Source organism: Lampris incognitus, chromosome 16 (genome assembly GCF_029633865.1).
Source record: "Lampris incognitus isolate fLamInc1 chromosome 16, fLamInc1.hap2, whole genome shotgun sequence".
Lineage (NCBI taxonomy): Eukaryota > Metazoa > Chordata > Actinopteri > Lampriformes > Lampridae > Lampris > Lampris incognitus.
This window is the reverse complement of record NC_079226.1, coordinates 1,666,777-1,679,557: the sequence shown is the minus strand read 5'-3', so window position 1 is coordinate 1,679,557 and position 12,781 is coordinate 1,666,777. Positions and strand designations below refer to the sequence as shown.

The following is a 12,781-nucleotide window of genomic DNA, read 5'->3' as shown; positions in this document are numbered from 1 at the left end:
CTGTTAAAGATACAGGCTATGTTTCTTCATGATCATGTAACAGTAACTTAGGCCCCATACCAGTGCTAAAGATACAGGCTATGTTTCTACATGGTGGTGTAACAGTTACGTAGGCTTCATACCAGTGCTAAAGATACAGGCTATGTTTCTTCATGGTGGTGTAACAGTAACGTAGGCCTCATACCAGCGCTAAAGATACAGGCTATGTTTCTTCATGGTGGTGTAACAGTAACGTAGGCTTCATGCCAGTGCTAAAGATACAGGCTATGTTTCTTCATGGTGGTGTAACAGTAACGTAGGCCTCATACCAGCGCTAAAGATACAGGCTATGTTTCTTCATGGTGGTGTAACAGTAACGTAGGCTTCATACCAGTGCTAAAGATACAGGCTATGTTTCTTCATGGTGGTGTAACAGTAACGTAGGCTTCATGCCAGTGCTAAAGATACAGGCTATGTTTCTTCATGGTGGTGTAACAGTAACGTAGGCTTCATACTAGGGCTAAAGATACAGGCTATGTTTCTTCATGGTGGTGTAACAGTAACATAGGCTTCATGCCAGTGCTAAAGATACAGGCTATGTTTCTTCATGGTGGTGTAACAGTAATGTAGGCTTCATACTAGGGCTAAAGATACAGGCTATGTTTCTTCATGGTGGTGTAACAGTAACGTAGGCTTCATGCCAGTGCTAAAGATACAGGCTATGTTTCTTCATGGTGGTGTAACAGTAACTTAGGCTTCATGCCAGTACTAAAGATACAGGCTATGTTTCTTCATGGTGGTGTAACAGTAACGTAGGCCACACACCAGTACTAAAGATACAGGCTATGTTTCTTCATGGTGGTGTAACAGTAACGTAGGCTTCATACCAGTGCTAAAGATACAGGCTATGTTTCATCATGGTGGTGTAACAGTAACATAGGTCTCATACCAGTGCTAAAGATACAGGCTATGTTTCTTCATGGTGGTGTAACAGTAATGTAGGCTTCATACCAGTGCTAAAGATACAGGCTATGTTTCTTCATGGTGGTGTAACAGTAACGTAGGCTTCATACTACTGTTAAAGATACAGGCTATGTTTCTTCATGATCATGTAACAGTAACTCAGGCCTCATACCAGTGCTAAAGATACAGGCTATGTTTCTTCATGGTGGTGTAACAGTAATGTAGGCTTCATACCAGTGCTAAAGATACAGGCTATGTTTCTTCATGGTGGTGTAACAGTTACGTAGGCTTCATACCAGTGCTAAAGATACAGGCTATGTTTCTTCATGATCATGTAACAGTGACGTAGGCTTCATACCAGTGCTAAAGATACAGGCTATGTTTCTTCATGGTGGTGTAACAGTAATGTAGGCCTCATACCAGCGCTAAAGATACAGGCTATGTTTCTTCATGGTGGTGTAACATTAACGTAGGCCTCATACCAGTGCTAAAGATACAGGCTATGTTTCTTCATGGTGGTGTAACAGTTACGTAGGCCTCATACCAGTGCTAAAGATACAGGCTATGTTTCTTCATGATCATGTAACAGTAACTTAGGCCTCATACCAGCGCTAAAGATACAGGCTATGTTTCTTCATGGTGGTGTAACAGTAACGTAGGCTTCATACCAGTGCTAAAGATACAGGCTATGTTTCTTCATGATCATGTAACAGTAACGTAGGCTTCATACCAGTGCTAAAGATACAGGCTATGTTTCTTCATGGTGGTGTAACAGTAATGTAGGCTTCATACCAGCGCTAAAGATACAGGCTATGTTTCTTCATGGTGGTGTAACATTAACGTAGGCCTCATACCAGTGCTAAAGATACAGGCTATGTTTCTTCATGGTTGTGTAACAGCAACGTAGGCTTCATGCCAGTGCTAAAGATACAGGCTATGTTTCTTCATAGTGGTGTAACAGTAACGTAGGCTTCATACTACTGTTAAAGATACAGGCTATGTTTCTTCATGGTGGTGTAACAGTTACGTAGGGTTCATACCAGTGCTAAAGATACAGGCTATGTTTCTTCATGGTGGTGTAACAGTAATGTAGGCTTCATACCAGCGCTAAAGATACAGGCTATGTTTCTTCATGGTGGTGTAACAGTAACGTAGGCTTCATACTACTGTTAAAGATACAGGCTATGTTTCTTCATGGTGGTGTAACAGTTACGTAGGCTTCATACCAGTGCTAAAGATACAGGCTATGTTTCTTCATGGTGGTGTAACAGTAATGTAGGCTTCATACCAGCGCTAAAGATACAGGCTATGTTTCTTCATGGTGATGTAACATTAACGTAGGCTTCATGCCAGTGCTAAAGATACAGGCTATGTTTCTTCATGGTGGTGTAACAGTAACGTAGGCCTCATACCAGCGCTAAAGATACAGGCTATGTTTCTTCATGGTGGTGTAACAGTAACGTAGGGTTCGTGCCAGCGCTAAAGATACAGGCTATGTTTCTTCATGGTGGTGTAACAGTAACGTAGGCCTCATACCAGCGCTAAAGATACAGGCTATGTTTCTTCATGGTGGTGTAACAGTAACGTAGGCTTCATACCAGTGCTAAAGATACAGGCTATGTTTCTTCATGGTGGTGTAACAGTAACGTAGGCTTCATGCCAGTGCTAAAGATACAGGCTATGTTTCTTCATGGTGGTGTAACAGTAACGTAGGCTTCATACTAGGGCTAAAGATACAGGCTATGTTTCTTCATGGTGGTGTAACAGTAATGTAGGCTTCATACTAGGGCTAAAGATACAGGCTATGTTTCTTCATGGTGGTGTAACAGTAACGTAGGCTTCATGCCAGTGCTAAAGATACAGGCTATGTTTCTTCATGGTTGTGTAACAGTAACGTAGGCCTCACACCAGTGCTAAAGATACAGGCTATGTTTCTTCATGGTGGTGTAACAGTAACGTAGGCTTCATACTAGGGCTAAAGATACAGGCTATGTTTCTTCATGGTGGTGTAACAGTAACGTAGGCTTCATACTACTGTTAAAGATACAGGCTATGTTTCTTCATGGTGGTGTAACAGTTACGTAGGCTTCATACCAGTGCTAAAGATACAGGCTATGTTTCTTCATGGTGGTGTAACAGTAATGTAGGCTTCATACCAGTGCTAAAGATACAGGCTATGTTTCTTCATGGTGATGTAACATTAACGTAGGCTTCATGTCAGTGCTAAAGATACAGGCTATGTTTCTTCATGGTGGTGTAACAGTAACGTAGGCCTCATACCAGCGCTTAAGATACAGGCTATGTTTCTTCATGGTGGTGTAACAGTAACGTAGGCTTCATGCCAGTGCTAAAGATACAGGCTATGTTTCTTCATGGTGGTGTAACAGTAACGTAGGCCTCATACCAGCGCTAAAGATACAGGCTATGTTTCTTCATGGTGGTGTAACAGTAATGTAGGCTTCATACCAGTGCTAAAGATACAGGCTATGTTTCTTCATGGTGGTGTAACAGTAACGTAGGCTTCATGCCAGTGCTAAAGATACAGGCTATGTTTCTTCATGGTGGTGTAACAGTAACGTAGGCTTCATACTAGGGCTAAAGATACAGGCTATGTTTCTTCATGGTGGTGTAACAGTAACATAGGCCTCATACCAGCGCTAAAGATACAGGCTATGTTTCTTCATGGTGGTGTAACAGTAACGTAGGCTTCATACCAGCGCTGAAGATACAGGCTATGTTTCTTCATGGTGGTGTAACAGTAGCGTAGGCTTCATACCAGTGCTAAAGATACAGGCTATGTTTCTTCATGGTGGTGTAACAGTAACGTAGGCTTCATACCAGTGCTATAGATACAGGCTATGTTTCTTCATGGTGGTGTAACAGTAACGTAGGCTTCATACTAGGGCTAAAGATACAGGCTATGTTTCTTCATGATCATGTAACAGTGACTTAGGCCTCATACCAGTGCTAAAGATACAGGCTATGTTTCTTCATGGTGGTGTAACAGTAACGTAGGCTTCATACTACTGTTAAAGATACAGGCTATGTTTCTTCATGATCATGTAACAGTAACTTAGGCCTCATACCAGTGCTAAAGATACAGGCTATGTTTCTTCATGATCATGTAACAGTAACTTAGGCCTCATACCAGTGCTAAAGATACAGGCTATGTTTCTTCATGGTGGTGTAACAGTAACGTAGGCTTCATGCCAGTGCTAAAGATACAGGCTATGTTTCTTCATGGTGGTGTAACAGTAACGTAGGCTTCATACTAGGGCTAAAGATACAGGCTATGTTTCTTCATGATCATGTAACAGTGACGTAGGCTTCATACCAGTGCTAAAGATACAGGCTATGTTTCTTCATGGTGGTGTAACAGTAATGTAGGCTTCATACCAGCGCTAAAGATACAGGCTATGTTTCTTCATGGTGGTGTAACATTAACGTAGGCCTCATACCAGTGCTAAAGATACAGGCTATGTTTCTTCATGGTGGTGTAACAGTTACGTAGGCCTCATACCAGTGCTAAAGATACAGGCTATGTTTCTTCATGATCATGTAACAGTAACTTAGGCCTCATACCAGTGCTAAAGATACAGGCTATGTTTCTTCATGGTGGTGTAACAGTAACGTAGGCTTCATGCCAGTGCTAAAGATACAGGCTATGTTTCTTCATAGTGGTGTAACAGTAACGTAGGCCTCACACCAGTGCTAAAGATACAGGCTATGTTTCTTCATGGTGGTGTAACAGTAATGTAGGCTTCATACTAGGGCTAAAGATACAGGCTACGTATGTTTCTTCACTGGTGTAAACACAAGGCTGCTGTCCAACAGCTGAACAAATATCCATCTAAAACAACGTCAAATGGTCTTGTAGCCGATAGAATTCTCTCTCAGTGTTGGCATCGATGGTCAAGTCTCTCCATCGCACTGCTACTGGGCATAACAAAGGCAGCAACGGTCCCATTTTATGACACAAAATTAAACCACAATTATAAACCGTGAATGACGCTTTCAAATGATATTAACGACTTCCTGTTGTGAGACATGCTGCCAACATGTTGTCTAAAAAAATGTATATTTTGTATGTTTTCTATTGGATGTTTCAAGCGCAAACTCAAGAAAGATTTAATGCCAAATCAGTGATTCACTTCCACGGTGTGCCACACACCGAGTGCATCTCGTGCAAGATCTTTTAACACCGAGTTAATATGGATACTGAAATAAAATGCCGGCAAAATTTTGGCCCTTCACGATGCTTCCCTCTGCAGTGTGGCACGAGGCTTACACGGCACGACATGACCTGATCAGCACGACATGACCTGATCAGCAGGAATCATGTTGAGGCCATCACATTCAATACAAGCTCACCTCCAGTCACCAGCTCTCTAGAGACATGACATCATCATCTATACAGGACTCTGAACATGGCTGCAGAGATTCTTGACAGGTTAATCAATCAATCAATCAATCAATCAATCAATCAATCAATCAATCAATCAATCAATCAATCAATAAACCAGTAACTTTATTTGTCCCCGGTGAGGTAACTGTTATGCAGCAGTGGGATGCAAACATTTAGACACATACAAAAAGGGGCACAGAAATACAACACTAAGACCTTCTTCTTCTTTCAGCTTGTTCCCTGTTTCTCAGGGGTCGCCACAGCAGGTTTTACAGTTTCCATCAATACCCTGTGAGGGCACAGCACCAATGGTGGCCGTTCTTAACCCGGACCTCAGCTGATCCCGTATGGAACCTCAACTGATCCCGTATGATCTTGTCAATCCACATACTGATTCGGCAAAATGTTATGTTGGATGTCCTTCCTGACACAACCATTAACCCTATGGACGGGACACAGGTGAAGCGCTGGATGCACATGGACTTGCACCCATGCCTGTCACCAGTAAATACACTAAGACCGGAAAACATAAATACAGAGTAAAATACTCAGTCATCTATCCATCCATTATCCAAACCGCTTATCCTGCTCTCAGGCTTGTGGGGATGCTGGAGCCTATCCCAGCAGTCACTGGGTGGCAGGCGGGAAGACACCCTGGACAGGCTGCCAGGCCATCACAGACAATACTCAGTCAATAAAAAAAACAACAACAACAATTTAAAACATTCTGCAAATAACTACCTTTTCCTCATGGAGTTTAGGAGGAAGATGGCAGATGGTATAAAAGAGTGTGTATATGTGTTGGTGTTAGCTAGTGGAAGTCTGACGAGGTTTAAAGCTGTCTAGAGACTGTCACAGTCACCGTGCTCTCTGTGCTTTGTCATGTCACAGACAGATTCTGGCCTTACTTTGCAAGCATTTAGAGCCACAATCTCAAAAGGAACTCATGAAAGCCACAACCTCTGTGTGTGTGTTTACGACGGAGCGGTGATAAACCAGCTTACATCCACATTCACCACACATCTACACTTGCGCTTACTGAAGTCTGATGACTGGCTTGGTTTCTTCTGCAGAAGCAGACCATCAGGGAAGCAACTAATCTACATAATAACACAAAATACTGGAAAACGGAAAAACACACTCTATACATCGGAGAGACAGTGCAAAGGAATTACACAAGTCCATAGGTTTGAATTTTATCGGTGAACTACCCCACCCCACCCATCCCCGGTGCACTGATCTACACAGAGACAGCTTACCTTGGTGTGAACTGTGAACTTGACCTTGTCTCTCTCACTCAGGGCGTCCGAGATGTCCACTTGCAGGGTGGCATCAGTCTGCAGGTCCACATTCACTGCCCTGGGCTGCAAACAGGAAATATAACACACAGAACACAGTATCTGAGCAGTAAATCTACAAATCCACGTTGAACAGTTTACCAGCAAACAAAATGTTTAGAATGGAGTGATGGCGACTACTAGTGTTGACAAGCTTCGCAAACATAGAATAACATTTTTTTTCTTCTTATGCATTACTACATTATTATGAAAGTAACTAAAAGAAACTCTCCCAGCGGTTACTGGTACACATGATGCACCCCATGTTTTCCAGGCTAGTGTCAGCATCTGGATTAGTCTGGTATCCATCATGGTATCTATCCTGTCAGCCTGCATGACAATGCTGTGCCATTAGAAACAGAGAATGATGCCACTACATTTTCATGCTATGCTCATTCTACATCTGCTCCACCCAGAACTGAAATCTAGCAGGTCTATCAACCTCCCCAAGCACTAGGATTCCTGCTTAGTGGAATAATAAAATGCAAACCATGTGAGTCATGTCACATGAAGTCAGCCTGACCAATTACTTTGACCAGAACCATGATCTTGGTAATCCTTTTAATAACTCCCCATGAACTTACAGCCTTTTAACTTCGACCTGCTCACTAGCCACTTCCTACAGCTGCAAACAGCAGAGGCAGAGCATGAGAGAGGGACAGAAAGAGTGAGAGGACCCCTGCATGAACGGACCAGGCCAAAGCAGAGGCAAACATTTCCAGACATGTCCTGTGTGTTTGTGTCCTATGCTCGGAGTCGTTCATCGTCTTTAATGATAAACATTTGGCTAACAGACAGAGAACAGCTCTACTGAGCGGGTCTCCTGGATTCCCTCTGCTGTTTCTATGTATGTACGATATGTGTGTATTCAAGATTACTTTGTCTCTAGGGAATGTGTCTCGGACATCAAGGCTGCCACATTACAGTGCATACAATATAGTGCAGTAACAGACAAAGTGTACGGCACAGACAAGTGCAGACATTAAGTCCATTATGTAAATGACAGGCATGTGACAGCCCAGTGGATGATTTACCAACCAGCATAACAAGCAGGCAAATCTGGTTTAAGCCTGGACTGAATGGCACACAGGTAAGACGAGCCAAAATGAGGGTGAAGTTCCCATTTCCATGTGAGTCTGTACAAAACAAAGAGCCTCACTGCAGTTTGCAGCTCAGCGCCGACTCCATCCAGTCCTCCTGCTAGCCTGCATGGTGTGTGCATCCAGTTCTCCTGCTAGCCTGCATGGTGTGTGCATCCAGTCCTCCTGCTAGCCTGCATGGTGTGTCCATCCAGTCCTCCTGCTAGCCTACATGGTGTGTGCATCCAGTCCTCCTGCTAGCCTGCATGCTGTGTGCATCCAGTCCTCCTGCTAGCCTGCATGGTGTGTCCATCCAGTCCTCCTGCTAGTCTGCATGGTGTGTGCATCCAGTCCTCCTGCTAGCCTGCATGGTGTGTCCATCCAGTCCTCCTGCTAGCCTCCATGGTGTGTGCATCCAGTCCTCCTGCTAGCCTACATGGTGTGTGCATCCAGTCCTCCTGCTAGCCTACATGGTGTGTGCATCCAGTCCTCCTGCTAGCCTACATGGTGTGTGCATCCAGTCCTCCTGCTAGCCTGCATGGTGTGTGCATCCAGTCCTCCTGCTAGCCTGCATGGTGTGTGCATCCAGTCCTCCTGCTAGCCTGCATGGTGTGTGCATCCAGTCCTCCTGCTAGCCTGCATGGTGTGTCCATCCAGTCCTCCTGCTAGCCTACATGGTGTGTGCATCCAGTCCTGCTGCTAGCCTGCATGGTGTGTGCATCCAGTCCTCCTGCTAGCCTGCATGGTGTGTGCATCCAGTCCTCCTGCTAGCCTACATGGTGTGTGCATCCAGTCCTCCTGCTAGCCTGCATGGTGTGTGCATCCAGTCCTCCTGCTAGCCTGCATGCTGTGTGCATCCAGTCCTCCTGCTAGCCTGCATGCTGTGTGCATCCAGTCCTCCTGCTAGCCTGCATGGTGTGTGCATCCAGTCCTCCTGCTAGCCTGCATGCTGTGTGCATCCAGTCCTCCTGCTAGCCTGCATGGTGTGTGCATCCAGTCCTCCTGCTAGCCTACATGGTGTGTGCATCCAGTCCTCCTGCTAGCCTACATGGTGTGTGCATCCAGTCCTCCTGCTAGCCTGCATGGTGTGTGCATCCAGTCCTCCTGCTAGCCTGCATGGTGTGTGCATCCAGTCCTCCTGCTAGCCTGCATGCTGTGTGCATCCAGTCCTCCTGCTAGCCTGCATGGTGTGTGCATCCAGTCCTCCTGCTAGCCTACATGGTGTGTGCATCCAGTCCTCCTGCTAGCCTACATGGTGTGTGCATCCAGTCCTCCTGCTAGCCTGCATGGTGTGTGCATCCAGTCCTCCTGCTAGCCTGCATGGTGTGTGCATCCAGTCCTCCTGCTAGCCTACATGGTGTGTGCATCCAGTCCTCCTGCTAGCCTGCATGGTGTGTGCAGGTTTACTGCTCTGTACTTGGCTCACCAACATGTACCCCAAAGCTGCCAGGCAGCCGGGGAGTGTTAGTAGTACTGACTAATAAGACCGTCAGTTACATGGCTCGGATCCAGGTCTGCTAATTCACGGTAGATAAGCTAAGCTAACTAGCGAGGAAATATGAGCTAACAAGCTAGGCACAGGGTCTGTCTGCGGCTGGACATGGACCCATCTACCGAGCCACTACTTGAGCATGGTCTAGCAGAAGTCCGTCCAGACAGGGGAGGAGAAGCACAGGGAAACATGAGAGACGATTAAAAAACAACAACTTACTCCCCGGTCCTCCTCGGAGAGGAAGTCGGGTCCGTCGTCCAGCCCTTCCTGCTGAATGGGAACAAAAAACCAGCATGAGGAGAACAGAAGGACAAAACCTCTCTTTGGGGGGGGGGGGGAGAAACGTCTTCGTTCAACTGAATTAGAGTAAAAACCCAGAAGCCAGGAGAGGAGAGGAGAGGAGAGGAGAGGACGGGATAACACCTACCATCATGGCTGCTGCTACACGGGTGGAGTACGGAGACCGACCCGGGGAAGAGGAGTGACGTGCCGGACCCCGGAGGAGGAGGAGGAGGAGCCCGCCGAGCTGGAGCTGCGTCCGGTTACACACGCTGAAACACATAGACTGTGACGGAGCGCGGAGGAGGAGGAGGAGGAGGAGGAGGAGGAGCCCGCCGAGCTGGAGCTGCGTCCGGGTTCCCATACACATGTAATTACACATGGACACACCGAGACCCCGTTTACACTTGGGGTGAAAACGCGCTGTGGGCGCTCGGACCGGAAGTGGACAGCGACACACGGTGCCGTTTACACCCGCGCGTGGCACGCGTCTCCAGCCGCGTGCTGCTCGCCGCTTGTGATCCAGCCTGTGATCACGTGTCGTTACTCCGAAGAAGAAGAAGAAGAATCAAATCAAATCAAATCCATTTTATTTGTACAGCCCAATATCACAAGTCACAAATGTGCCTCAGTGGGCTTAATAGCAACACAACATCCTGTCCTGAGACCCTCGAATCGGATGAGGAACACCTCCCTAACATACCCCTTTAACAGGGAGGAGCAACAGGAAGAACCCCGCGGAGGTGTAACGGGGCAGTCCTGCGCTGGTCAGCATGCTGCACGCCCGTCACGCTCATCAGCAGCTCTGCGCTGGGTTCTAGTTGGGTGGGGCCCCAGGTGTTGGGTGGGGCCCCAGGTGTTGGGGGGGGGCAGGTGTTGTGGGGGGCCCTCAGTCTCTCATCATCATCATCATCACCATGATCAAGGAAGGGGGGGGGGACACACAGGACTCTATTCGGCCCACCTCGCCATTTATTTTCTGTACGAAATCACAGGAAAGAAAAAGAAACACCATGCTGTCTGTCTCGTGACGCGGCTCCATGACAGGCACCTCTCAGCTCTACAGCCAGCGCGAGCTGACAGCTGGACAGACCAACCGTAAACAAAACATGAATCTCTTAAAGAGACAGTACAAGTATATGACGGTCGTTGTAAAACATACATAAAAATAAATAATGACATAAAATAAAACGTAGTAAACACAAATAACAGCACACAGACAGGATTTGGTGATACTTCATACTCAAACAAAATAAAATAAAAACATTAATTTTAACCTGGTTACAAGAGCAACAGAGGAGGATCTCTCTCCCAAGACGGACAGCGTGCAATGGATGTTGTGTTCACGCAATTTACATAATACAACATTGAAAGAGGGTAACAGAATTATAATGGACATCACATTTATGAAGAACATGATGCACAGGATGCCAAGCAGTGTCCACGTGCCAACGGAGCAGTCCAGGACCCAAGCCACGCAACCAGCATCATCATGTAATAAGAGAAAAACTTATGTGAGCAGTGGAAGGGCAGGCAGCATCCTAATGGCGGCCACCATCACCACGGAGACCTGGGAGGAGAACCGACTGCACATGCATGCAGGAGAGACTCACATGACGCCATTCACACACAGAAAAGGAGAAAGGAGAAGACATCATTCAGAGAGAGAGAAAAGACATGTTAGAGAAGAGAACAGGTTGCAGTAGTCATTAACCATAATCAATTAAGTCATCAATTCGTCATAATCTATACTCGATAATCTATACTCGATAATCTCGTCGGCAGAACAGTGGTTGGTAAATTCATTGAGACAGAAAACCAACCCACCATCCAGTACAGGTTGTGAAGCACTCAACTTAAAGGCAACTAATTGTAAACTAAGGCAAAAAGATGAGTTTTAAGTTTGGATTTAAAGGACTCAACAGACTCCGATTGTCTGATGGCAGCAGGCAGGTTATTCCACAACAATGGAGCCCGATAGGAAAAGGCCCTGCTGCCACCAGCTGACCTCTTTTTAACTTTGGGTCACACAGGAGCCCTGTATTTTGAGAAGGAAGAGCTTGAGATGGCATGTGAGGTTTAAGGAGATCAGACAGGTAGGATGGAGCAAGCCCATTTAGGATTTTATAAATCAGCAGAAGCACCTTGTATTCTGATCTAACATGGATAGGAAGCCAGTGAAGGGAGGCAAGAATTGGTGTAATATGGTCAAATTTCCTAGTTTTAGTTAGGATTCTAGCAGCAGCATTCTGAACCATCTGAAGACTTGTAGTACTAGAACGTGGCAGACCTGAGAACAGAACATTACAGTAATCAAGTCTGGATGAAACACATGCATGTATTAGAGTCTCTGCGTCAGCCATGGAGAGAAAAGACCGAATTTTAGCTTTGTTACGTAAGTTAAAAAAGGCAGTCTTGGTGATTTCTTTAATGTGCTTATCAAAGGAAAGGCTGGGATCAAACGTAACACCAAGATTTTTGGCTGCCACACTTTGTGAAACCACAGAGTTGTCGATTGTTATCGTTACTTGATCAAATTGGTGTCTGTGTCTAGCAGGGCCAATGACCAGCATCTCGGTTTTATCTGAATTTAAAAGCAGAAAGTTAAGTGACATCCAGTTTTTCACAGTAGCCAAGCAGGCCTCTAAGTTTGTCACAGCCTCTCGCCCTTGACATCAAAGCGATCGCCCTTGACACCTGCTACACCAGCTGACACCTGCTATGCCAGCTGACACCTGCTACACCAGCTGACACCTGCTACACCAGCTGACACCTGCTGACCCCCCCTTCACCCCAGCAATCGCCCTCACCCTTAAAAGGCCTCCACTATGGACCAGTCTTCGCTGGAATGTTGCCATTCATGGACTTCTGCCTGACTGCCTACCTGCCACAGAGCCACCTCCTGCTCTACCCCTGAGATCGGTCACTTCAGTAAAGACTGGATTCTTCCCTTACCTGGTTGTCCCGTCTGCTTTTGGGTTCCTTCCCGATACGTGACAGTACGTTCCAACCACTATGGACCCAGCAGACCATTCCACCACAGACCTGGCCACGCTCTGCCAGGCTGTAGCCAACCAGGAATCGGTCCTCGGCCAGCACAGCCAGATGCTACAGGAGATGGCTGACGCCCTCCGTGGGCTCGGCTCAAAGATCTCCGGAATCCAGACCCAACTTAGTGCCTCCGCTAGCCCGGGATCCGCCCCTCCAGCTTTGCCACCCCCAGCGCCATCAACTTCGGCTAAGGAAC

General features: G+C 46.4%; 1 protein-coding gene across 1 annotated transcript in view; it reads right to left on the bottom strand.

Moving 5' to 3' along the window:
* The window catches only part of snx6 (sorting nexin 6), a 61,422-nt gene extending 51,728 nt beyond the window's left edge, over positions 1 to 9,694 (bottom strand). Inside the window, exons 1-3 of the mRNA XM_056295740.1 lie at positions 9,683 to 9,694; positions 9,475 to 9,525; positions 6,607 to 6,711 (exon numbers count right to left, since the gene is read on the bottom strand). Of these exons, the coding sequence (XP_056151715.1) occupies positions 6,607 to 6,711; positions 9,475 to 9,525; positions 9,683 to 9,688 (162 nt within the window). The 5' untranslated portion in view covers positions 9,689 to 9,694. The remainder of the gene's footprint in view (positions 1 to 6,606; positions 6,712 to 9,474; positions 9,526 to 9,682) is intronic.
* Positions 9,695 to 12,781: the final 3,087 nt, after the last annotated feature.